Source organism: Lynx rufus, unplaced genomic scaffold (genome assembly GCF_022079265.1).
Source record: "Lynx rufus isolate CCGP_SWC_20201006 ecotype Redwood Valley unplaced genomic scaffold, mLynRuf1.p SCAF_9, whole genome shotgun sequence".
Classification (NCBI taxonomy): Eukaryota; Metazoa; Chordata; class Mammalia; order Carnivora; family Felidae; genus Lynx; species Lynx rufus.
Window position 1 is genome coordinate 38,833,724 of NW_025814897.1, and position 27,422 is coordinate 38,861,145.

Sequence of the window (27,422 nt, forward strand, 5' to 3'; positions counted from 1 at the left end):
TGAGTTGTCAGTAATTACTTTATTGAGCATTGCAAGGTGCACAGCATTGTACATAGCTTGAAAATGTCCAATTGGCTTTTGTCACACCCTCCAGAAAGGCTTCCCTAATTTCCATGGTTTTGTGGGCTTTCTTCCTGTGCTCCAGGGGGCACGTTCACTGCAGCACCAGCCATGATATGTTACAGGTTATCCATTGTACCGTGTATTCTCCTCCACTAGATTCCTGAACTCCTCCAAGATGGGATCCGTGTATCGCTCATCTCTGCAACTCTGCAACCTCGATGTTCAAAAATGCATGTTTGACAGATGAACGGCTGACTGAATGACGAGTGCTTCATTCTAGTTCCTTCTCCCAACTCGCTAGTCTGCATTGAGGTGGAAGTGCTGATGGTGAGTGAGAAGCCAACATTCACAAGGCACAATGGAAAACAGGAGTGTCCAAAGGCGTGGCTGATCCACAGACTAGAAAATTAGCTCCATAATGAGGAAGAGCTGGCTGACCTCTCGTGGGCCTGAGAACATAACAGAGCCACAGAAAAGTCTTCAAGCCAGAGACAGGGTTCATCGATCCGGATTCACACCTCAAATTCTCATCTCAAAGCCCAAAGTAGCTCGGTTGGCAAGGTCAGCAGTCCAACCACCTGCTAGAGCCAGCTCCGGTAAACGAGAGGCACAGCCAACCCTCGCGGTCCAGAGTGGAGGGTCTCGGCCACCTAACCTTAAGGATATATTTTGCTTTGTTATTCATTCCCAGATTTCACAAAAGGCCACACAAGAATAAATAAATAAGACACTAAACAACTACAGATGAGAAAGGAGCCATTTCCAAATGGCTCTTAAGAAGCAGTTTGGATGCCCTGTTCCTTGCATGGTGCCAAGAGGCTCAAGCTGCCACGGATGCCCCCTTTGGGCCTTGTCGGTATGCAAATATATACCGTGAGGGAATACAGATTCTGCGGGAGGCAGTAAGCATGAGGCTGTGCATGGACGGCTAATCATTTCATCACCTAGGCTGAATCCCGTTGATGAGTCAGGGCCTAGACTCTGTTTGATGGATGACGGAGAAAGCCCTGCCAATGGTCCAAGGAGGAAGCTGAGTAGTAACACACACGCACACATTATCTGACATCCCAGGTGTGGCAGGACAGGTACAAAAGACCTTGGCTCCTGGTCTCTCATCAGCTAGCGAAGAAACTAAAGGCAAACCTGGCCCCTCCCCGTGCCTGGGTTTCTTCATCAGTTCGGGGTTTGGCCAGACCATCTCTCTTGTTACTTCGTAGATTCCCTTCCCTTCTGCCAGCAGGATTCTTGACCCCTTAGTACCAAGGCAAACCCTCACCCCTTACTACCAAGGCGTGCACCTCCACGCCGCTGAAATGAAGGGGAGCCCAACTACAGATGTTCACATTCACGAACAGAAGTGTTGGTAAACTACTGCTCAAGATTCTTGGATAAATCTAGCGCATATCCCCCTATCATGGACTAGTCCGGTGTTCGTAATCCCCAACATTGTACCGCCAACTGGTCAGGAGAGCTACGCTTCTACTGGGTGCAATTCAATTATTTTTCGGCAAAATGTAAGTCACTACACTCACATTTCTTGTCTACTGACCAGCTGCAGATAGCTAGCCCATTATTCTCTCCCTGTTGCCTTTCTGGATCCCAGGTGTTTGCAACTAACTTTCAGATGAATGGTACCCTGCACTCCCAAGATCAGCATTTTACACTTGGCCCCTGTCTACCTCACGGCAACTCTTTAGAACGTTCAGAAAAATCCAGATGATTCCAGCTCAGCTGTGGAAGGCAGAGCAAAGTTTGGAAGATACTGCTTTCTCTTTCAGGGCATGATTTAAAATGACAAGTGCTTGATAAAAAAAAAAAAAAAAATAGGGATTAGCTCTCAAACCAAACTTGCATTAATGGGAGACTTTTCTAGCCTCAAACACACTAAAAAATTATTTCCTAAGACATAGTGATTCTTATTCAAGTTTATATGTATATAAACTTAGATATATACGGATATGGAATTATAGCTAGAATAGTTTTTCTTTTGTGGCTCTTTTATATACACTTCAACCAAAACAATCATCTAAGGACAGAGGTCTGAGTGCTTTATGGTAATGGGGTACTTGCCTGATATATAACAAAGCCTGATCTAGAATATTAAGGAATACAGATTTTCATATTAGCTTAACATGTCAGTCTTTGGGCCCACTCTTGTCAGCCAGAAATTTAATCTACACCAAGTTAATCCAAGCTTGGCTAAGGATGTTCTCAGACCTGTGGCACCTACTCAGAGCAGGGCTCCGATCCTTGCATTCTCTTCTTCACACCTGAGAGGACTGTACTACACTGTTCAAAGGGCGAAAAATTTTGCCCTTACATTCAAACTCTGTTATGCCACATTTAACATAACATGCTTATCGTTACCTAAAAGAAAAATGCAGCAAAATTCATCTTTGGAAGAAAAAAACACACACACACACAAACAACCTTACGGGTCCTTGGAAGCCATGGAAAGCTAAGGGATAGAGCAAATTCTTTATCCCTAAGAAAGTGATTTCAGCAGGGGACCATGTCTGCACATTCCCGAGGTCAGCCGAGTTGGAGAGAAAGAGAAGCAAATGAAAACGAAATCAATCCACATCATCTCTAGCGGTTTGCCCTCAAGTCTCAGAGAAGAACGGAAACAAGATTCCTTTCTCCTTTGCTTCAAAACTCTTTGGATTCAAGTTGCCTTCTAATTCTTCCCTCCTCTGTAATTCTTAGTTATCACAAATGAACACCAGAGAATCTCAGGTGGTCCACCCATAGCAGAGTGAGTAAAGATTCTAATGCTTTGGAAGTCTGCCCACACCACACAGATGTCCTACACATAATCCCAGCCTCAACCTTTCCCTTAGGTCAAGTCTAAATTATACCATCTTCCTTTGCAAAAACATGCAAATACCCCTACCAACGCTCAAAATAGAGTGGTAATTGACAGTGAACAGAAACCCATTGCAAAGACAAAATATTCCAGCTTTCTCTACTTAAAAAAAAAAAAAAGTCAAATTCACTGTAACTGGACATGACTGGTTTTTTTTGAGTTCTAGAACTCCCCAGAATTGTCAAAAGTAACCTTATAGCCAATCCTCTTGCAGATACTAAAAAAAACCTGGAACAGGCCACCCATAGTACCAAAAGCGGCGTCAAAGAGCAAAGAGATAGTGCCACCGAGGCCCACTGCAATGTCCCTGCACACAATCGGAACCGCGCCTATGGTGTACACGGGGAAAGTGGCCACATCCACAAGGACTCGGACGGGAATGCCCAGAACGCGGCAAACAGCCTTGAGCAGGCAACAAAGGATCCGCAGTACGGCCCTGATGATTTTGACCATGACTTTGAGTACCTTCCAGGGAATGCTGGCCAGCTCTTCCCCAATGGCCAAGAAGTAGGAGATGGTGGCCGAACCCAGGCGGTAAAGGCAACTTTCTATGCCATTAATCACTTGCTTGGTAACAAACCACAGGAGGTACATAATGTTCTTCAGGATCCCCACTGCAAGATAATAAAGTAACTGGAAAAGCTTGATGACGGGGGTCACGAGCAGGCCCATCAACTTGCCCCAAAAGCTACTCCTCTCCTCAGAGGCCTCTGGGGGCAGCAGAGCAGATCTCTCGCTCTTTGCGCTAGAGCGGGCACTAGCGCCCTCTTCCGATTGCACCGCTCGCTCTTCGTCCTGGACCTGGTTAACCACTTCCAGGATTTTTTTCATCCTCTCCGTGTCTTGCTCGGTTTCGCCGCAGTTGTCCCGGAACAGCTGAGGGTTAAACGGAAGCAGTTTCTCCAATTCTTTCACCATCACGTCCTCTATGACGTCACCGTCCCGGGTGTGCTTGACAAAGCCCATGGCCCAGCCGCTGCCAGGGACGGCACAACAGGCTGCCAGCCAAACAAACGCAGGGACGGTCACTTTGCCATGAACTCTGCGGTCTGAGGGCACAGCGCCGGTGAGGATATACAGGTCTTCCCCACCGCCACACTGAGGGCCCAGGGCGCGGTCCATTAGGCTGTTGAGATTCATGTACCACCGCTCCCGGAAGGACGGGGTCATGGGAGCTGCATTTGTGAGAGCGAACGTGGCCACGTGGAAATCACTGCCAAGGGAGAACGGGAACAGCTGTCCTCTTTGGTAATCAGAATCCACGTAATCTGCACTCAGGGCCTGCCTGCTCCCCAGGTTGTTCACGGAGGCGATGGCATCAGTCTCATCAGTCCCCTCCTCCAGGTTGCTGGCGGGATCGTCAATCTGAAAGAAGAGAGCAAGGACTGAGATGCGTGCTGTTCACAGCGGCGATGGTGCGCTCGAACCCTTCCGCCAAGGCTCTGGAGTCCCTACGGCACGAACCCTCCTCGCGCTGGGGTTCGGGAGCGCTTGGTCCTCTGGTGCACACACGCTTCATCCTAATATCCCTTGACACTGGTGTTTGAAAGTGGCTTCTAACTAGACTGTTTCCTGTTTTCTGTCCTGCGTACACTCCACCTGGGTAGAACTGCTCTGTGATAACACCTTCTCACACGCACACCCACGCACCCGCACATGCCTGTGCTTGCGCATGCGCCCCCCCCCACATTGGGTATTACATTATGAAGTCACTTTACCATACCATTTATAAAACATTAAATCCCAGGGTCTTATGATAGTCTGCTAGCTGACCTCCACTGACAGAAATCCCCATTATGATTCCTATGTCTTGTCTTAAAACCATTTTTTTAACCTATGACAAAACTCTTCTGATCCCAAGGTGACGAGTATTTTAATGTCATCTGTTACAGCATCATCTGAAACTCTATCGAGTAAAGGCAGCAAAACAGCTTCCCAGCATCTCCATGCTCACTTAACTCTGCAGAACAATCAAGTATGTCTTGGGAGGCTCCACTTTGTGAAGGAATGTCAGTGTATATGGAATTAAAATACCTAACTCAGGTATGGAAAACCGTACTAGAAATAGTAAGAGTATTTGATTGAGAAAGTCTAATATATTCTTTGATGCGCTGTCATGCAAAGGGCAGATGTATTTTTCCACACTCTCTGCATAGTTTAATGATCTGGTTATTGCCATGATTATAAATTACTGACAACACTGCTCGCTGAAGACAAAAATACGCCTATGATGTAAGAGGTGATTTCAGATTACATTTCTGGGTGACACTTGTCCTTTTGCACGCACCACTTCATCTTACTCTTTGGTTTCCCAGTGGAACCTGTGGATGGAGGAGCAGGTACAAAGCTCTCTCTGTAATCCACCTCCCGGCTGACCTGGTCCCCCTGGGCCACCCACGTCATTTGATATAGTTCCTGTGTTTAGTGGAAAATTTTTTTCCTAATCACATGTTAAGAGGTTTTAGAAAAATGAACTCTCCCCCTCCACCAGCATCCTGCCCCATAAATAATCTTATAATAAATTCCTTTTTCAAATTTAGTACAAGGAAAAAAAAATTGTTTCTCTCAATGAGTTGGCCTTTATGCCAGACAGTAAAAGCTCTTAAAACCCATGGGATTTTTTTGTGTATGTGTTGGAATTAAATGACAGGAGAGTTTCAATTTTCTTGCCAACATGCATGTAAGAAAAATAGACTGATAGAAAATTGCAGAGGAGCACCGGAGGGGAAATATTCACCCATTCAGTAATATTTATTAAGCGTATATTATGTGGGACCAGTACTATAGAAGGAAGCGTTAGGACTGGTAACAAAAACCACCACCACGGCCATCAACACTTAATGAGCCCTACATGGCACAATTCAAAGAACTTTACATGTATTACATCAGTGAGTGGCTATGCTAAGTACTCACTCATTTAAACTTACAAAAAAACTAGGTACCATGATCACCTTTTGACGGATGAAGAAACTGAGGCACATCAAGATTAAGAAGCTTGCTCAAGGCCACACCGTGAGTGGTGGCATTACCATGTGAATGCAGAAAAGTCCAGCCTCATGGCTGGTGTCCTTAATCACTGCCCTTTTTGCCTGGAAACAGGCCTTCACATTAAGAAATTCACCATCTACTTAGGAAAACAAGACATAGGTGCAAAGTGAAATAGGAAACCAAGAGAAAAACAACAGTGCGGTGTGGTTTATGTTAAATGCCAAATACATGCTATGAAGAAAAAGAGCAGACCAATTTGAAAGGAAGGAAGGGCACAATGAATGCAGTCAACGATGACTTCTTCCTGAAGAAGGCAGAAGCTGAGGTGGTATTAGGAGGATGTGCAAGACTTGGATAAATTCAGAGACACAGAAAGGTCAGCAAGGCTTAACAAGACTTCTACACCAAGGCGTCGGGGCAGAGAGCAGCAGCCGGCGAAAATCGGATTCTGACTAAGGAAAAGTGAAAGGATGGATTGGAACCGGTGGCAGGAAGCAGATTATAAATGGTCTGATATACAGATAACTCATCACAGGATAATTATCACTACCACCTAGTGAATGCTCACTGCATACCAGGCACCATGGAAAGCTCCATACAAAGCATCTTTTAAATTTTTTTTAAAGTCCTTATTTATTTTTGAGAGAGAGACAGTGTGTGAGCAGGGAAAGAGCAGAGAGAGAGAGAGAGAAAGACAGAATGCAAAGCAGGCTCCAGGCTCCGAGCTGTCAGCACAGAGCCTGACGTGGGACTCGAACTCACGAACTGTGAGATCATGACCTGAGCCGAAGTGGGACGCTCAACCCACTGAGCCACCCAGGGGCCCAGTACGAAGCATCTTTTTTAATCCTGATAGGATCCCCATTACCTCGGATGTGGCCAAAATTGTAAAGCAGGTTTGCCAATGACCACCCTTTGGAAAGCACTGAGCTGCTGCGTTGACTCCTCACATAACCCTCCCAGCGAGGTGTTATCATCATCTTCGTTTTACTCGCAGGAACACGAAAAGTTAAGCAGCAGGTACAAGGTCATCCAATATGTAAGTGGCAGGGCCAAGGCTTACACCCAGCTTCTCAGACTCCAAAACCCCAGCTCCGCGCCAGCAGCAGTCCATGCCTCTGGGTAAGGAAGGGAACAGGAGAGCCGCAGGGCGGCCATGCTGGAGGACAGGCAGAGGACAAGAGACAACTGGGAAACACGGATGGAGCCGCAGGAGAATCAGTCATCGAGTGTCACATCAAGAGTCAAGGAAGGGGAAAGCTTTGGCTACAGAAGATCAACAGTGTGGCACCTGCCAGAGGGGAAATGGAAGGATGGGGACGAAAATCAAGGCCTTCGATGATTCCAGAATCCTTAGTGAGACTTCAAAGGGCGATGTCCACAGAGGACTGGGGAAGGAAGACAGGTGGTGGAGGTGACTGGACAGAGCGAGAGCGGGCTACAGACCACTTGCTTGAGAAGCTTCAGGAAAAGGCAGGGGACGAGCAGGCGCTTTGCTGAGGAGCAGGTCACGGAGATAAGCAAAGATGGTCTTCCGGCCCCCACACACCACCGAGGGAAAGGGGCATTGGGAGGGTGGGGCTGCTCAGGTCTCTGTGCAAGGGAGCACTTGGGGGCTCAAAGGCATCTATCTCAGGGGCACAGCGTCACTGAGCAGAGCCCGGTCCCTGAGGGTTTCTGGGCTGCGAGGTCCATGCAAACATCAGGGACATGAGTCACCTGGTACAGATTTGCCACAGGGGAGTCTGTCACTGAGTGGGGAAGAAGAGCTATTTGTCGACAGTGACAACGATCCGCAGGAGGAGAACAACAAACATGGAGGCTCGGCAGCCATACTCTGCCCCCCCTCCTTCCCCCTTCCTCTTGCTCTCTCTTCTCAACTCCTCCAAGGTTGCAATCATACCAAGTTCACAAGCACCTTCTCTGCAACAGTTCGGAGGCCTGGCAGGTACAGGGGAGTTCCCTTAACCCCCTTCCCAGCAGCAAGCCTGCACAAGGGTTTTGACGAGACACAGGGTCCCACAGGGCCAGAAGACCAGGAGGTCAGTGAGGGTCCCGGTCAAGACCTCCAAGACCAGTCAGGGGGCTGTGCCATGGGGCAAGAGAGTGGCTGCAGCCCTGAGAGTGTGCACGGGGTCCCGGAATGTCCCAGAAGCACAGTGGCACGGAGGCTTTGCAAGAGGGCTGGGATGCCCAGGTGGGGAGGATGGGAATGTGGGAGAAGCTCATCACTAGTCACCAAGATTACTTTTAAAGAGCACACACACAATGGATCCAACAGAAGAAGATACTGGGATTGGAGAGGGGGCGGTGTCTGCATATGCAGGAGAACAGGCTCTTGGGCATTTGTTTCATATATTTTTACAGACTGTAAGGAGCACGAACACTGGCATCATCTCTCTTCAAGTTTAGTTATTTTGAGAGAGAGGGAGAGAGAAACCAGGGGAGGGACCGAGGGAGAGGGAGAGAGAGAATCCCAAGCAGACCCCACGCCATCAGCACAGAGCCTGATGCGGGGCTCGATCCCATGAACCGTTATATCATGACCTGAGTCGGATGCTCAATCAACTGAGTAGCCCAGGTGCCCCCAGGACCATCTCTTGTACTTCGTCTGCATAAAGCATAATGGAGACTCTGCGTATTTTAGGTTCTTGGTGGGTGTTGCTTATTAGTATTCTGGTGGTGAGGACACCAATGCCACAGGGGGATGGGACAGCAAAGGGAATGATACTGGGAGCACATGGAGAAGAGTCAGCCGGGGGTGAAGGGACCTCTCCTGAGAACATGGCGGGAAGGGGAGGGGACATGGGGAATTGGTACGGGTCGGTTCTCTGCCGTAAGTGGGGACATGGAGGCAGAGCGTCAGGAGGGCAGGGAAGGTCTGCCAGCCTGTGGTGGTCACCGTGCCAGGGAATTCATGAGAGAGGGCAGGAAAGACGCTGGAAAGAAGGGAAGGCTCCATGGAAGCCAACCAGGATGGGGACAGACCAGCTGTGCTTAGGCCAGAGTTACAGTTTTTGTACTGCTTTTGTGCACAGCCGTGACCCACAGGTCAGGGACAGGTGCAGAGAAAGAACTGGTGGGATTGAAGTGGGGCGGCCTTGGCACTGCAAACAGAATTGAAGCACCTCAGAGTCCAGGTGGGCAGGGACGGAGGGCGGCAGGTGGCAGCCACTGGCACTGCTGATGGAGAGACTTGAGTGGGTGCGAGCGCAGGTGACGAGCAAGACGGGCTCAGGGGACGTGGACCGGGGAGGCTGGGGAGTGGCAGCCAGGTGTGGCTGAGGGGGACGGGACACAAGTGGATGGTCGATTTAGGCAAGCAGAGACAAAGTGGGGGGACAGCTGGCAGGCACTGAAACTATGTTTCTCCGTCTGTCCATCCCACTATACTGAAGGGTACGAGACAGTGCCCGATCACCTCTGTGCTCCTGCAGCCAGCACAGCGGCCCTTTGCCATCGGGCAGTGACTGGCAGTTGTTGCAAGAGTGACCTCATTTGACCTCTACAACAATCTTCTGATGCACATCATCTCTTGCAATTTGCAGATGAGAAAGAGAGGCTCCAGAGAGGTCAGCTCGTCCTCTGGTTCTGCTCCACGATCCGCCGCATGGAAAAGGTGGTCATCTAGAAGGATCATCAAAACGGTTCTGGAACTTTGTGATGATTCGGAAAGGGGTGGTGTTTCCTCCCCCTGGAGAATCTTAGCCTGAGGCTAGATAAGCTCTCGGCTGGGCTGATTCAGATAAGATCCTGTGATCAGGAGAGACCCCCCGTGAGCGCCTACCTTCTCTGTGGGGACAAACAGGCTGTTCTTTTGGGAGTTGTTTTATTTTCAACAAGAGTTAAGTAATCGAATGAGCAGAACAGCTGGTATTCCGATTTTGCTTCTGCGCTGAACTATGATACACACACACATACACACACACACACACACACACAGGGACATTAAAAAGATGCTATCATCCCGCTGCCCACCACGAAGTGGGTAAGAGGGCCCCTCCTTACAAGGAACATGAGTGCAGCTGACAGCGGTGACATCGGATGATCTTATCAGACCTGGAGCTGGATGCGCAAACAGGGCCTCTGCACAGTCACGCGCATCAGAATGAACTAGATCTGAGGCCCTGGGTGAAGTCTGAGACAATGTACTTGCCATGGAAAATATGCAGCTCGAGGAAAGAGCTGCCTTTCAGAAAAGTAGCAGGAGGCTGGTGAAGCCTCCATAGCAAATGAGGGGCGTTTGAGGAAGGACAAACCGTAAGACCTTTCAGCTCTCAGGAAGGGAATAAACAGTTCCGGCCCACCCATTTAAGAAGAAAAAAAAAATCCTCCCTATTTGGCATCCAAAATATTCTCTATCCCCTTGGGAACAGAAACAGCTTTAGAAGACCTACTAGGATTTTTTTCTTTTTTCTTTTTTTTTTCTTTTGAAAGAGAAACACAGGGCTTTTCATTTCCTGACCAGCCCTTTTGCACTCAGGCAGGCCTTGGGGTGCCCTCCGCCTTCCTCCCTGTGAATCACCCTTCCTCTGGGCCCCCAGGGCCGCTCACACACCTTCCTGCCTGGGGAGGAGCAGGCCATCCAGCTCTCCTGGTGCTGTGCACACAGTAGGTGTTCAGCCCGTGTCCAGGGTGTGGAGGTACAAAGATAAGCTGCGTGAAGGGTTCTCTCCCCCCGAGTCAGAAGATGATGGAAAAGAAAGAATCAAAGGATGTTCCACTTCTATTTCAACCTTTTCTTGAAAATTTAAAAAAATGAAAAAAAAAAGGGGGGGATTAAAAAATGCACCAACCCTAAACTGGCAATACACAGCCGGGCCAGCAAAGGACGCCTGAGGGGAGGCCCATGGGTGGCCTCAGGGACAGACAAGTTCCCCTGGGACTCCTCTGGCTCCTCCTTCTCATGCCTAACTCCAACTTTCAAACTCCTGCTGGGAGTCTACAAAAGTGCCCGAGTCCTTTAAGACCTTTCCAGAACTGCAGTACCTTCTCAGGTTACATCATCCCTGGTCTTCTTTGGTTTCCTTCCTCATTACTCACTGCAGCCTGTTTTCCACTCTGTTCTCTGCTTTCTTTTCCAGAGCAATTATTCTTAGCACTTGACCGTGGGGTACGGAATTCCAAAAAGTCTGTTAAGTTGAGACATTTCTTCCGTTTCTAACTTTTTCCACCTTCCAGGTTCAGACAAGATTAGAGGTTCTTGGGTCTGGCTGCCTGTCAGAATCACCTGGAAGTTTTACATAAAATATGTCCAGGCCTCGCCCCAGACCAATTAAATGAGAATTCTGGAGTAGCGAGAGGGCTGGGCATCTAGGATGTTTTTAAAGTTCTCCAGATGATTCTAAATTGAGAACCCGCTGGGCTAGATCTTTATCAGATTCTCATTCATCATATGGGTCCCTGGTGGCATTCACTCCTGCCCAGATAGCCACTACAAGAAATGAGTGCTGTCTCCTTAAATCAGTAGTTTTCAGAATTCAGTTTGTGTCAGAAGCACCTTGGTCCCTGTTAAAAATGCAGATTCTTGTGTTTCACACCAGAGGTATATTCAGCAGGACTGGAGTGGGGTTCAGAAGTGCATTTTTAACCACCACCCCAGGTGATGCTGATGCAGGGGGTCCATGAACCCCACACCAAAAAACAAATGTTTAAGTCACCCTTGGGTAGTGCCTAGCTGGGCTTAAAGATTCACATGAGGGGCGCCTGGATGGCTCAATCGGTTAAGTGTCTGACTTCGGCTCAGGTCATGATCTCTCGGTCTGTGAGTTCGAGCCCCGTGTCAGGCTCTGTGCTGACAGCTCAGAGCCTGGAGCCTGCTTGGGTTTCTGTGTCTCCCTCTCTCTCTGCCCCTCCCCCACTCGTGCTCTGTCTCTCTTGTTCTCAAAGTAAATAAAACATTAAAAAAATTTAAAATAAAAAAAGATCCACATGATCCTTGCGATTTGTGAGAGTATTATTCACAAATTGCAAGAGCTATGATGACAATACCAAGGGAGAGAATAAAGTATTATAGGGCCATTTAAATCCTCCACCTGTTGGAGCAGTGAATATTCTGATCATCAAAATGTGTAAACATGGATTTCCTACCTTATCCATCCACAGAATAAGAAGTCCTTTTTTGCTACTTATACTCTTTTGAGCAGATCTCACTATTCTAACATCTTCAACAGTATCCTATATTGCCTGGTTAAATGGCAAACAGGTATATTCAGAAGGCCTCCCCACCCCCTCCAATCTCTTCTCTCAAATCTTCCCTTTCATTCAGCCAAAACAGGCCAATCCGTTCCCAACAACGTCAGTTATATGGATGTAACATGAGTGTTTCCCTGCTTCCCCCTGTATGGGCACCCATGACTTCAGTGGTGGGGGTGCCTCACCACTCCTCTCTGCTGCTTGAACTCCTCCTGGGCGCTCAGGCCCAGCCCCAGCCTCACAGCCCCCATGCCGGGGGTGTCTTTTGGCCTCCCTGATCCTTTCTCCACTCCTCTCTGCCCTGCTCTGTGCCCCAGGAGGCTGGCTCACATCATCTGAGCTCTCATGCCCTCTGGCTTCTGCCTGGAGCAGCCAACAGAAGGGTGGGAAGAGAGAGACCAGAGTATTTATTCCTTGGCTCCCCCTGCATCTGGCTGCTGCAGCTGTGGCTCTGGCTAAGTTTCTGGGCAGTCATGGCTCTCACCAGGCTCCCGCCTGACCCCATGGGCTTGGGATGGTAACAGGTCCCTGCAACGGCTAGGCCCCAGGCGCTTTACCCCGTCTTGTTGACTCCCTTAGTTCTCTGTAAATCGTTTCTTCATTCAATTCTGTCGGTTAAACTACTTTGAGAGTTCCATCTGTTTCCTGCCAGGACCCTGGATTGAGACAGCCTCTGTGAGTGCTTTCCCAAGATCACAGCTCACCCAGTCCTGGGAGGATCAATTCCACCTCAGGGCCTCTGTGGCATGAATTACACACACAGTTGGTACACAGAACCAGTTCTGTTGAGTAGTGAAGGTCCCTCGAGTAATCTAATATGGCCGCCCAAACCAGGCTCCCGCAACCACCAGGTATATCAGCCCTCGTCAACATGCCACAGTCAACTTCTGTTTCTAAATTAACTGAGTATTTCAGATACTATCTCTAAAGACAGCATTTCTTACCACATGACCTCCTCCTCCTCACCCCCTTGCCAGTCACAACCAAGGGATGGCCAATCTGGCCAGCAACCAATCAGATGGCTCTCTTAGGTTTTTAATCCAACATAATCCAAGAAACTCAGAGACAGACAACAAGTAGAGTATGAAGGTTGCTACATGCAGTTTAGAGTTGGTAGTCAGGCTGACCCACGGGAAAGCAGGAAAACTAGTTAAAAGAGGAGAGTAGGATAAAGACCCTAAAGTCTGTGGGACCATTTGGTTTCTAGAAGTTTCTGAGCTCTGGTTCCTTTGAGGCCTGTGTGTACCTCCGTTGCTATGTCTGTGAATCTACCAGTCATCTGTTACAACAGCCCTACCCTTCACCTGAATAAGCTTGGGTAAGTTTATGATTCATGCACCAACTAGCCCGAAGCATCAGGAGAACCCAGCAAGCCCCCTGTGGGAATTGGGGCAAGAACCTTACAGACATGGAACTTCCCAGACACCTGGATTAAATCTCAGGAACAAAGGAAAGAGACAAGGCTGTCCTGGTTCCAGAAGTCTCGGAACAGACCAGAGGGGGCATCCCACAGACCAGAGAGAAGGAACTTCTACTAAATTCTTCAAGAAAGAATGCATCAATGGGCTAAGTAACATGGAGGACAGCATAGGAGCCACAGAAAAGGCTGAGACCAGTCACAAGAAAGGTAGCATTGGAGCAGGAGTATGGATTTTTGGTTTTTGTTTTTCGCCAGCTCGTATTTTATTAGAGAAATTCAGGATTACAAAGGACTTTAGAGTTGACCTTTGGACCCTTCTTTTTACCGAAGGTGGGTACAACACTGACAAAGCCCCAGTTTTGTTGGTTTTATTGCATCTGCTGCTTGGCCCGACCTATCTTCCTCTTCCATTTGGCCACCTTAGGAATCTGACCTCTCACTTTCCCATCACAGGCCAGGAAACCATTTCAGAAATAATACTGGGTCAAACCTAGGAGTATGGTCAGCCTCATCCCGGTTGTCTCCAAGGCAGGCATGGTCTCGGAAGCAAAGGTGACTTGTTCATTCAACATGCTTAACGTATATGTAGTGAGGGCTTGGACACAATGCAGAGTGGCCTTTGTACACACTGTCACACTGAATCTTCGTCACTCCCCCATGGAATTGGGACAATTAGCCCCGTGCCACAGATAGGGACTGAACTTGAACTCCCTGAGATTCAGTAACATTTCCAAGGTCACACAGCTGATAAATGACAGAGCTGGGACACAGCCCAATTTTGTCTCCCACTAAGACCCATTTTCTGAACCACTCTGTATGCTCGCTCAGTCTTTGCCCTTCAGGGCTAACAGTCTACTAGGAGAGAATTAAGCTGGGGTCACGATCTGCCTTCCTACCTTAAGTAACAAGTTACCTGCGGAAAGGGGCTGGGGCTTGTTCCATGACCACGTCTTAGATTCCTAGTTCATGGCTTAGTACTGGTAATTGAATAAATGGTTTTGGCGTGGAAGAGAATGACAACACCGGGATGCCTGGGTGGCTCAGTCGGTTAAGCGTCCGACTTCAGCTCAGGTCACGATCTCGCGGTCCATGGGTTCCAGCCCCGCGTCGGGCTCTGGGCTGATGGCTCAGAGCCTGGAGCCTGCTTCCGATTCTGTGTCTCTCTCTCTCTCTGCCCCTCCCCCGTTCATGCTCTGTCTCTCTCTGTCTCAAAAATAAATAAACGTTAAAAAAATTAAAAAAAAAAAAAAGAGAATGACAACACTAATCAAAGAGTCAACCAGGAGCTGGGTACCTGACTACTCCTACTCTGCACTGCTAAAATTCTAGACCTGCTGATCAGGAATGAGTAAGTGAATGAGCAGATAAGAAACGGCGTGGGCTTGTTTCAATCACCGAAAACCCCTGTAATTCCATGCCTACCTCTTAAACCCCAATTCGCTGTCAGAGAACAAATGTGTGATAAACTCTTGTCTCTGTCTGACTGGATGTGACCACATTTATTACGTACAAGAAGAGAGGAAAAACTCAAGCACTGGCCTGTGGCAAGAACAGGGGAGCAGAATGGTACCTAATACTGAGAGCAGCAAAAGCAACAGTAATGGGCCGGGTCAGTGAGCCACTCAGGCATGGAACTGAGGCTGAGATATCACCACTGTCAACCAATTTCAGAGTCACCCTCCTCAGAAAACCGGGAAAGACTCAAAGCCTGTCTCCAAGCAAGATTACGGCTATAAGAGGGGCTCAGTTGGGCGTCCATCTTCAGCCCAGGTCATGGGATTGAGGTTCATGAGTTCGAGCCCCACATTGGACTCTGCTGTCAGCACAGAACCTGCTTCAGATCCTCTGTCTCCCTCTCTCTCTGCCCTTCACCCCCGTCCCCCAAAAAATAAATTTTAGAAAAAAAAAAAAAAGAGATTACAGCTATAAAAAATAGCCTTTCTCCAAAGCCAGCTGGCAAAATCCACCCTTCACTTTAAAGATCACTAGAGAAGAGGACTTCACAGCCCTCAGACCCTTCCCCACGGTGTCATAACTCTCGCTGTCAGGAAATGGCTTATTTGCATCCAACCTAAACCCTCCTCAAACTATTAAATCTTATCCTTGTGTTTTAAGCACAAAAGAGACAGCATGTGCTTCTCAACGCTGTGTAATAAATATGATTTAAGACTAGTAAATCTGCTCTTGGGCAAGATCATTTCCATGTGTTGGACCTTTCCTCCTGGGTTTTATGAACATCGCTCTTCTTCGAGTTCCTCTCGATGTGAGACTACACGGCAGCATGGCTGAGTGACAGAACACCAGGTTAGACATGAGGAGAGCTGTCAGCTCTGTCACTTCCTTGCCTTGTGACTTTGGGCAGGCCAGCCAGTCTCCTCTAAGAGAAGGATCACCGCTGCTCAGGAGCACAGGAAGGGAGAAGAAGGTAAGATTATTTCAGGCTGTCCGTGAGTTACCTGGACGCCGACTTGAAAGAAACAGACTTTGCATGTGGAGGCCCCAGGCCTTCTATTTCTAAATGCAATAAATTATTTTTGTGTATGTGCAAATTCACTCATCCAGAGCCCCTCCACTCTCCCACTCCATGGGTATGATGGTTGTTTGAGGGGCGTGCTAGAGTCCCAAAGGGCCCTGAACCTTGTTGACTAGAATAAAGAGTAGGAGTGCCTCCATGCGTCTCTATGTGCAACAGAAATCTCTGGAATGTTAGCACACACACACGCAAATTGTAAAGATTAGTTCGTTATCTGCGTGAAATGAGACCCTTTTCCTTATATACTTCTAGAATGTTCGAAAAATATTTTTACCATAAGCGTATGTTATGTTTATAATCCTAAAAACCCTTAACATGACAAATAGGGGCCATCACCACACACAGCTGAGATGTATCTCGGGCTGCCGGGCTATAATAGGAATAGGACGGCCCGCCCAGCGTTCGAATTTCACTGTTGCTGTTCAATCCATATTCGCAAAGCGCTCAGCATTCAGCGACACTCCTTAATTACCGCCCAAGTGCTGGCATTGGGCTAGACCATGGGGCTGGCAAACTACAGCCTGTGAGCCAAATCCAGCCCACCACCAGTTTTCGTAAATAAAGTTCCCTTGGAACACAGCCGTGCTCGTTCATGTATGTATTGTCTGTGGCTGTCTTTGTGCTGTAACAGCCCAGCTGAATCGGTGCATCAGAGACTACACGGCGAACAAAGCCTGACGTATTTACTATTTGGCCATTTATAGCAACAGTTTGCCAGTCCCTGCGTTAGAGGGCGAGGATTTGACAGCAACAATAGCCCTGTACCCTGCCCTCACAGACCTTAGAGTCTAGCTGGGTGGCGCTCAGTTAGTTCCACAAATAACTGTGCAACTGTGACACGCTAGCAAAGAAAGGTATGTTTGGTACTACTAGAGAGTATTCTGGGCAGCTGACCTGTTTGGGAATATCCCGGAAGACGAAAAACAAAACCAAAACAGCGGGTACGGAGGCCCTATGATGGGCGTGAAAAAACAGCAGCACCACACCCCACAGAAGTAAGCCAAAGTGGCTAGAAGTAAAGGCCTGGCAATGTGTGTGACACCAGATAAGGCCGGGCAGGGAACGGGAGCCACGCGTGCCGGACTCCGGAGACCACGATAAGGCCTTATCTTTATCTGAGGAGAAATGCGGAGCCTTGGAGAGTTTCCGCTGAGGCTGTTGGAGGCACGATGGGATTAATGATCTGAGAGTACTTCTCTGGCTTCTGAGGGCAGTAAATTCAGAGATGTGGGTAGAAAGGGTTAACCAATGGGGAAGCTGCTTTGCAGAGCCCTAGAGGAAGGTGAGCAGACTTGGGCCTCCAAAGTGCAGAAGGCAGGGGTCACAGGAGCGAGGTCTGTCCGGCTGAGGTGCAAGAGCAAGGTCACCAACCACACCAAACGGTGCGCTTGGCCATGAAGGAGGCCTCTGTCGTCACGGGTGCCACGGCTCCAGATACAGTGGAGACGCTCCAGAACAAGTAAAGGTGTACCAAGGTTCACAAACCCAGCTTTCCCGTCCCCGGCTTCCATGCATCTGGAGACTACAGTGGATGCCCAGTCTTTCAGAAACATCAACAGTGGCCATTTCCTTACATGGCCCAGTTCTATCACGCATCCTGGCCAATCCACTCAAAAAGCTGATGTGATATGGGTTGGCTTCTTCCCTCAGTTATGAATGTTATGACAAGGGGGCTTCCAGAAACCAATGCTGCCATTGCCCAGACACAGCGGGAAGGCTCGTTGGCCAAGCTGCGTTAAAACCAGGTTACCTAGGACGTAAGGGCAAAGGTGAGAACTTGCACAGGGGAAGGACTCCAGTTTACTAACAGTCCTAAAGGCAAAAAAGGAATTTCTGTACTTTTAAAGAGGTGGGGTGTGCTGAGTTGGAGCAAAGTCCCTCTCCTGGTCCCAAAGCAGGGTGTAATACATTACTGGGCTATGCAGTTTCAGAATGTGCTGGGCTCAGCCTGGCTTTCCTTCTCTGGGGAGCCAGGTTGGGTGCACTGGAGGGATTCTTGCACTCGCTAGGACCGACGGATGGATGAGTGGGTTCTCTCTCTCTGTTCCAGAGGTGGGGCTCTGGAGGGTGTAGTTTGCTGGCACCTTTTCCCTCAGGCAACTGGCACCTGGTCAGGAGCTGGGCTGTCAGGCTCATGCGTGGCACCCAGCCCACCTCCAGCAGCCAACAGCTCCACGCCCTGACAAGACCCAAGACCCCGCCCTTATCCTGGCCACGCTCACCGAGACTCGGGACGATCCTTGTGGCTTGAAGGATTTTTTAGGTGATCCACTGGGGAATCACCTTATAGAGAATGTCTGCTTGCATAACGGCCATAGGAATGCCCAGGACGGATTAGAACGGAGCAAGACTGCAAAAGGAGGCAACAGCGCCCTCAGCCCAATGAGGCACTTACAGATCCTGGGACCTGCCGTGGCTACAGGCACGAGGGTGCTCCTGGAGGCTGCGGGCACTGATGTTCATTGGCATGTGGCAGTGGGGCTGGGAACATGCTCTGTTGTAAAAAATCCTGATGGGGGTGGGGCGGGGGGGGGGGCGCCTGGGTGGCTCAGTCAGTTAAGCGTTAAGCTCAGTTAAGCTCAGGTCGTGAGCTCGCGGTTCGTGAGTTTGAGCCCCGCATCGGGCTCTGTGCTGTTAGCACAGCACCTGCTTTGGATCCTCAGATTAAGTGAGATTACGTGTGAAAACACACCTAGAAAAGTGCCCTGTGTGATAAAGTACTCAGAGTTCTAGCTCTCCTCAACACCCAAAGGCATCTCACCCTTAGCACATCTAACACACCAGCTCCTCCCTTAGTATCCTCACCTTATTCACAGGCACCTCCATTCTTCCACTTGTTCTGGCCAAAGTCCTGGGGGTTCTCTGTGACTCCTCCCTTTCTCTTGCTCTCGGCTCTTCCTTTAAAATATACTCTGAGCTAGAAAGAATGCCAGCCCAAGTGGTCCAAGCCACCACCATCTCTTGCCAGATTACTGAAACCACCTAGCTAGTCTCTCTGCTCTGCCTTTGAACCCTTACAGTCTGTTCTCAATGCAGCAGCCAAAATGACCCTATTAAAATGCAAGTCAGAGCACGTCAAAAACCCTCCGCTCAGGGGCGCCTGGGTGGCGCAGTCGGTTAAGCGGCCGACTTCAGCCAGGTCACGATCTCGCGGTCCGTTAGTTCGAGCCCCGCGTCGGGCTCTGGGCTGATGGCTCGGAGCCTGGAGCCTGTTTCCGATTCTGTGTCTCCCTCTCTCTCTGCCCCTCCCCCGTTCATGCTCTGTCTCTCTCTGTCCCCAAAAATAAATAAAAAACGTTGAAAAAAAAAATTTAAAAAATAAATAAATAAATAAATAAACCCTCCGCTCAAAGTGGGCACCATGGTATCCCATCTCCTCCTATCTCACTAAGAAACCAAAGGCAGGTTTCTTACAAATAGCCCACAAGGCCCGAAGTGATCTGCTATCTCCCACACCACCTCTCTGACCTCATCTCCTGCTACTCTCCTCATTTCTCCTTCTCTCGACACATTGGCCTCTTTCTCAAACGTGAGGAACACTCTTGCCTCAGGGCCTTTGTACTTACTGTTCTCTGCCTGGAACATCCTTTCCCCAGATACCCGCATGACGGGCTTTGTCACTTCCTTCAGGTGTGTATACAAAGTCACCTCCGCAGTGATGTCTCCCCTGAATGCCCTTTAAAAACCTCACCTTTTCCCGGATAGGTCAAATCCTCCCGCCTTGCTTTATTTTTCTTCGCCCTTTCACTATTTAACATGCCCTGTCTTTTATTTATTTATTTTATAATCACCTGTGCTCTCCAGTAGATATTAAGCTCCACGAGAGAAGGTATTTTTGTCTGTTTGATTCACTGCTCTATGCCCAGGGCCTAGAATAGTGCCTCACACATAGCAGATGCTCGAATAAATATTTGTCGATTTAGTGAATTAAGTGACAAAGGGCCCAGGGCTTTGTTAAAGCACTAGGTGTTCCTGCCAACTGAAAATCAATCAAAACTCAAGACCAATCATCCCTAAAATTAAGGTACAAGTCAACTGGAACATGTAATTTAACTTATATTTTCAAATACTATGTCAGCCATCTGTTTACTCTCCAAAATGAAATGTACCATATTTTTCCTTTTGACTGAAAGTATAGAATGTCCTCAGCCTGACCTCTTTTGATTGAGCCACACTTCTGTCCGGCACTGGGTCAATAGAAGCATGGCTGGAATACTAATGGTGCTTCTATTTTTGGTTCGCCCCATGAGTCGTTTCTTTTTTACTTTTCCTTCCTTTCAGTGGCCAGATATATCAGCAGGCAACAGATCATTGCTGCCATCAGATGTCAAGTTCTACAGAATCAAAAGGGTACGTGGCCACCCAGGAGACACGATCTACACCTTGAAGGGGAAACCATTCTTGAACTAACAGTGATTCCAAGAGCACGGCCAGATCACGGGAAGCAAAACCACTGGCAAATGGGAGGATTTCTTTTCTCATATTCTCACTTGTACTTTAAAAGTTTCACTGACAGTTAAAAGGAAGAGACGTTCGAAACCCAAAGAATACAATCCTTAGTCAAGGAATGATCCATTGAATCACCAGGAGCTAACAATTGAGCTACTGACAGGCTGACACAGGGATTTTCAGAATGGTCCATTAGAAGCAAAGCCACAAAGCATCCGGAGACCTAGATGAATTCAGTAAAGGAACAGCCCCAGTCAGTCCATTCGGAATCTGGAGAGAAAATACAAACACTGGATTTGGGAGACGGTACAATAGAGTGGAAAGGGTAGTAAGAGCTTGGGAATCCGACAGCCATAAACTCTAATCCAGGCTCTGCATCTAGCGGCTTGTACACGGTAAGGGATCAGTAAACGATAGCTCCTTTCTGACCTATCCAGATTTAAGTGTGAACACTTGACGAACGGTGTCCACTGGGCTGTTTGAGGACAAAATATCCCTGAAATGTTCCGCCAATGTAGGGCAAGTACCTTAACTTGCCCCTGAGGATGACCACAAATCAGACGGGAACGCTGAATTCAAAGACGAGGAAAAACCCAGAAAAGGAAAAAAATGCAAGGCAAGGTAGCCTGTGTGACTCTGGCTTTTGCTATCTGCGCCCCGGTAAGGAAGACATCGCGAGTGACTGACTTGGGAAGCATCCCTCTGAGTAGGCGCTTCCCAGACTTCTCACCCGGGCTCAGCACAATAGATTGCAATGCGATTGCTCACTGTTTGTTTTGTGACAACACACCTCTTGGTTACTCAGGACAGGGAGGATCTCAGAGGCGTGGGTTCAAGCCCCACACTGGGTGTAGAGCTTCCTTAAGAAAATAATCTTAAAAATGTAATAGGGGCACCTGGGTGGCTGTCGGTGAAGCATCTGACACTTAATTTCAGCTCAGGTCATGATCTCACAGTCGTGAGATTGAGCCCCACGACGGGCTCCGCACTGGGCACGGAGCCTGCTTGGGATAGCCATCCTTCCACCCTTCCTTCCTCTCTCTTTCTTTCTCTTTCTCTCTCTCTCCCCCCTCCTTTTGCCCCTCCCCTGCTTGCACTCTCCCTCTCTCAAAAACAGTAATAAAAAAAGGGGGCGGGCTCAGTTGGCAGAGCATGTGATTCGATCTCAGGGTTGTGAGTTCAAGCCTCAGGTTGGGCACAGAGCTTACACAAATGAAGTTTTTCAATTAATAACACCCATTAGAGTAAGAACTTAATAAAGTATACACACTAATATTTACTAAGACCTTACCGTTCTCTGGGTACCGTGCTACATGTCTGTGTGTGTTACCTTGTGCATTTGTCACAACCACTCTATGAAAAACACTATCATTGCCTTTAACGTACAGATCAGAAAAACAGGACTGGAAGAATTTAAGGTCCCATAGCTTATAAGTGGCAGAGCAAGGGTCTGAATTCAAGTCTCTTAACTAGAAAGTAGGTATCGGAATTGTCCTGTTTGCTGTTAGAAATGAAAGATCCAGAACTTAATCAAGATTCTAAGTTGTGATGACTGTTCACATTTACTAAGATTTGAAATATGACCTTATCGGACCCTTTAGGAAAACGCTTGTGTAGTTCACCAGAACATACCCTTCACTCCAGAGCCACCGACATCTAAGCAACATTTATGTGGCCAAATATGTGCTCCCACTGGTCCTACGACCATTGGGAAAGAGAAATAGAGTAGAAATGAAGATCCCCATATAAAAGAGGAGGAGGAAAGCCCCATGACCATTAACGCAGTGGATTCACTGTGAGGTCAAAGGATCTCCATGATGTACCGAAAGAGCATTGAACTAAGAGCAAAGGGTCATGAGTTCAAATCCAAACTATGTGACATTGGGCACATCAATTAACCTCTCTTCATCTCTCCAACTAAGACAATGACATCAGAGTATTTTTGTACGATTAAAAAAGTGTAAGCTGAATATAAAGCCAGATCCATTCAGTATTCATGTTTAAAAACTGGTAGGATCTTAAATGTCGGTCTCCAGCATGAATTGACAATGTGCTTGAAAGGCATCACCGATACCTTATCCAAAATGTCTTCCATTAAATGGCAAGGAATTGAGAGACTAAAAGGTGTGAGGCTCCTGGTGCCATACAAGAAACCAGTTCTCAAGTCTCTGGGGTCTTGACTGGAAGCCTTCCAAACCATCTCCATCACGCTAATGGGATTTTCTCATCTCTTTTTTGCCTTTTCCCCCATTCTCAATTTAAACCACATTCCACATAAAACCTACAACAACTCTCTGTTTTCTCGGCTTCCTTTTAAAGTTCTCCTTCTGTGCCTCAGAAGATCCCATTTAAATTCTTCCAGTGTGGGCGGATATGGGGATCCTATATCCGACACCAAGGAGCTGCTGTCTAGACAAGAGATCCAAGTCATTTGCGTTCCAAAGGCCAGAGCAAGGACTAATGGGGTGGACTTAGAAGAGGGTTCCAGCTCTCCTTATGGACATGTTTGTATTAGCGGCTGCTGGCCAGCTATGGGGCAAGCCTCTGAAGCCGTACATGTCCCCCCAAGAAGGCTCAAGCAGAGCGTCTCCCTGACTGCTGCCTGATTGAGCCTAACAGTGAATTATTTTATTCAACACTTATTAAGACTGTCCGTGTCCCACGCACTTAGGAACATAAGCATGATGAATAAGGGTGCAGCATTCACTTCTCAAGGGCCACGGAGACAGACACATAAGTAGGCAATTCTAAAACAATGTGGGAAGTACAAAAAAGACAGAAATTATTGGAGCACCGAGCAATGGACCAAAATCAGGTGGACAATTCTTTCTGGAAGAGATGACACCTGAGAAGTCTTAAAGGACGGAGGAGAGGAAGAAGTGAGGGGCAAGATGGGGGTAGTAAAGAAAGGATTCTGGGCACAGGAAAGGAGCATGGGGTCCCTGGGTGCCTCAGTCATTTAAGCGTCTCTCTTTTTTTTTTTTTTTTAACGTTTATTTATTTTTGAGAGAGAGAGACAGAGCGTGAGTGGGGTCGGGGCTGAGAGAGAGGGAGACACAGAATCCGAAGCAGGTTCCAGGCTCTGAACTGTCAGCACAGAGCCCATTGCGGGGCTTGAACACACAAACTGTGAGCTGTGAACGCACAAACTGAGCTGTAGTCGGTGCTTAACCAACTGAGCCACCCAGGCTCCCCTTAAGCGTCTGACTCTCGATTTCAGCTCAGGTCATGATCTCATGGTTCATGAGTTGGAGCCTCATGTCAGGCTCAGGGCAGAGCCTGCTTGGGATTCTCTCTCTCTCTCTGCCCCTCCCCTGCTCATGCTCATGTACGTTCTCTCTCTCTCAAAAATGAATAAATTTAAAAATTAAAAAAAAAAGGAATGAGCAGAAGTGACAAACAGTACAGAAGCAGAAGTACAGACAGTACAGTTTTATGAGAGGCAGGCCAGGCGGCCAGATAATACTAGAACATAGAATGTGAGGGTGGGGAGGAGTGAGAACAAGGCTGGAGCCGGAGATAGGAGCCAGGGCACGGACGGCCTTGTAAAACTGCATCCTGCAAAATGAACTTTGTCCTGTAGGTGCAGGGCAGCCAACACCTTGAAGGTTTTAAGCACAAGAGTGCCCAAGTTTCTATATCTTCAAGTTAGGAGCTTGTTTTTCCCAAGGGAAACTGCAGGACAGCTAGGAAAGGTGCTGAATTGGGCTTTGGGAGCCTCGGGGCCAGGGCCGCCCTGACTGACTCATTACCCAAGGCAAGCACCGCGCTCCTTTGGCCTCCTGCCTCTCCCTCGCCAGTCTGCTCTTGGTAAAGCTGACCTCATAAAAAGGTGATGTGGGCACAGGGCAACTCAGCATTACCAAGTGCTCTGAAGCAGCCAGAGGCCCACGGCGAGCCCTGAGCATGGTTCTGCAGCCGGGACCCGGGCGGGGAGGCAGGCCTCCGGGAGCAGGCAGCAGTCAGGTCTGCCGCAGTGTGTCCCGCCGAGCCGCCTGCAGCTCCTCCTCCCTCCCTCCTTCCTTCCCTGCTTCCTCATACCCTCTGGCTCCTGGCCCACTTCACCGGAGGCCGGGTGGGAAGGGGACCCAAGCCCATCTTGCAGGGGAAAACATCAGCCACTGCCACCTTTCTGAGCTCCCCGGCTGGGACCTCCGGCCTCCTGTACTGTTTCCAAACCCCTGTTCATCTCAAGGCTTCGAGATGCCATTTGGAACAATTTCCCCCCTCCTCTCCCATCCCCTTCCTCATTTCCTGCCCCGGGGGCTCCACCGCCTGGATGACTCAGTTCTGCCCACGAAACCTGTTCCTTTGTGACTCCTTCTGCAACTGCATAAATGGCTCTGCCTCACTACACCTTCCTTAATCACTCCTTCACACCCGACCTCTCCCTTCCATTATTCCCCTTTATCCTGAACACTTGAGCAGACTGGCACCTGCGTTCTTCTACTAGTTTAGTAATCCCAACCCCTCCCCACGCACTAACCCCTGGAGCCGCCACTCTCGCTCTTGATGTTCCTCCTCCTTTCTGTCTCTCTTCTGAACTCTGCCTCGTCCTTCCAGGCACAGCACCAATGTCACGCTGACCCTAAGGCTTTCCCCTATCACCCCGGAGACAAGTGAAATCTAGTAGGATTTTGTTTACCTTTATGGGTTTCGCTTATGTCCTAAAAACAGCTGGTACTTATATGCCAGGCATCTCTTAGGGAACTTTATATAGTAACTCATTTAATCCTCAACACCACCCCGTCATTAGCTCTAAAATAACCTGGCCAAGTTTACAGCTAGCTGAGAGGAGCTGATTCTCGAACCCACGCAGCCCAGCTCTCATCAGCTGATTCTTCACCTGCACACTAGGAAACCTTACAGCTCAAGGGGCATCCTCTGTTCTCCTGGTACCCTGAGAGCCTGGCACCCAGCAGGTGACTGATGACTAAACGTGCTCTGAATTGAACTGAAATTTGTTTAGCGTGCCTCCCTGTGTCCTCCTCGCCATGTGTATGGTCTCCTTAAGCTGTCCACGAGACCCTCGAGGAGAAAGGACTAGATCATCTGTTTCTTGACAGGGGCACAATCGTGACGCATAATGATCTGGGGGATATGCAGAGAGCTCGAGGCGGGGCAGCTGAGGGCAAACTAAGTTTAGATCAATATATATCTTAGGTGTGTACAACTGAGAAAGGTTTTTTCCAATGCCTGATCTCATAGGCCCTGACATCATAGGCTATGGAATGGACACGGAGAGGAAGGTAAGAAGACTGAGGTGGAAGAGTGCGTGAGACCCGGCCAAGCTCTCAGAGCTAGAAATATCTGAATGACATTGCAGGGATTACAACCCAGGGCTCTGAATGAAGCACCTGAAAGCCAATCTGTTCGCCCATGTGGTTTTGGCCAGCTGTGACTATCAGGAATGAGTGGGCTGAGTGGGTAGCTCTGCTCCCAGCTGGGGTGGGGGGGTGGTCTTGGTAGCTGGGGCAGGTGCAGGAGACAAGGTGGGAGGACGGTGAGAACTGACCAAAGGGGAGCCCGGCTGGGTGTGCAGGGAGGGGGGTGGCTAGGCAGACGTGGGGCAGGATGTATTAAGGCAGTTCAGCAGGGCCTCTGGGAACCTTTTAGAGTGTTCGGTCACCCTCACCCGACAGTACAGAACACTCATGACATGATTTCCACGTGGTCTGATAACGTAGCTAGGAAGAGTCAGGTAAAACTTGTCTGCCCTTCCCAACAGTTGGACAGTTTCCCTACGATTTGTAACTCTCCCATTGCATTTCTACAAATATGTGCCTTTATGGTCCTAACTCAACGCAACTTCAGACTGAATGTACTCGATGTCGTGTGCACAAGGGGTCTTTAGGCCCAGGTGGCCTCTGCAAAAGAGAAGCTTTTCCATAGTAGAAAGGGCAGTGAACACCTGCCCCATCTTCCCGGCTGGGCAGACTTCCACAAGTCTCTTCACTCCCTGGGCCTTGATCTCCTCTTCTGCAAAATGGGCATGAAAATGCCCACCCACCTACCCAGGCCCAAAGAACTGTGGCAACGACCTGCGCCAAGGCCTGGGAGCTCCCAGCCGAGGCTTTCAGCTGATCCGAAATGGTCAGTCTCACGCTCCTCACTGGTCAGGAAATGAATGAGACACTGCAGACGTCTACCCCGAACTGTAGGGGAGAACCACTTCCCACTGGGGGCCTCGGGGTGGACGAGGGCGGCGGCGCGGCTTCTCCGGAGGCTCGCGGATCGCCAGGCTCTTGCTGTGGCTTGGGGGTGGGGGGTGGGGGTGGGGGTGGGGTGCGGCGAGGAGGCTCGGAAACCCGGGGTTCCTGACCTAGCCGCGAAGACGCGGGGCCGCCCATCCCCGCCCGCGCCCCCGCCCGCGCGCTCGCCCTCGCCGCGGCTGCAAAGCGCCCTCGGGGGCCAGCCCCGCGTCCGGGCTCGGGCACAGCTCGCTCACCTGCGGCTCCACCAGCCAGCGAGGCTCCGCGCCGCCAGCCGCGGGGCGCGCCGCGCGGAACGCCGAGTACACGGGGATGCGGTCCCGGCTGCTGTACAGGGTGGCGAAGCGCTCCGCGCCGGCGGAGCGCTGACAGATCTTCACGTGGGCCTCGGCCGCCAGCCCCGCTGGCGGGGTCCTGGCGTAGAAGAAGCGGTCACATTCGCCGAAGCCGGCTTCCTCCTCGCCCACCAGCCGGCCTTCCAGCAGCGCGGCCAGGGCGAGGAGGCTGCCCAGCGCGAGCCAGCGCGCGGGCCGCATGGCGGCCTCTGCGAGCGCGGCGGAGCCGAGCGGCGGCCGGCCGGGGGGCGCGCGGGCGCTGCGGGCCGGGCCGGAGGGGAAGTCGGGACCCGGGCGCGGCGGGGCAAGCGCTCGGCGGGGCCGGGCTGGGCGGCGGGGCGGCGGGGGCGGGCCCGAGTCC

The 27,422-nt window shown here is 49.5% G+C and overlaps 1 protein-coding gene across 1 annotated transcript; it reads right to left on the reverse strand.

The window, feature by feature from the left end:
• ENDOD1 (endonuclease domain containing 1) lies at positions 1 to 27,272 on the reverse strand. The gene is made up of 2 exons (XM_047070583.1): positions 26,963 to 27,272; positions 1 to 4,294 (listed from the first exon to the last, which is right to left on the reverse strand). Exons 1-2 carry the CDS (start codon positions 27,260 to 27,262, stop codon positions 3,092 to 3,094), a joined length of 1,503 nt encoding a protein of 500 aa, XP_046926539.1. The 5' UTR covers positions 27,263 to 27,272; the 3' UTR covers positions 1 to 3,091.
• Positions 27,273 to 27,422: the final 150 nt, after the last annotated feature.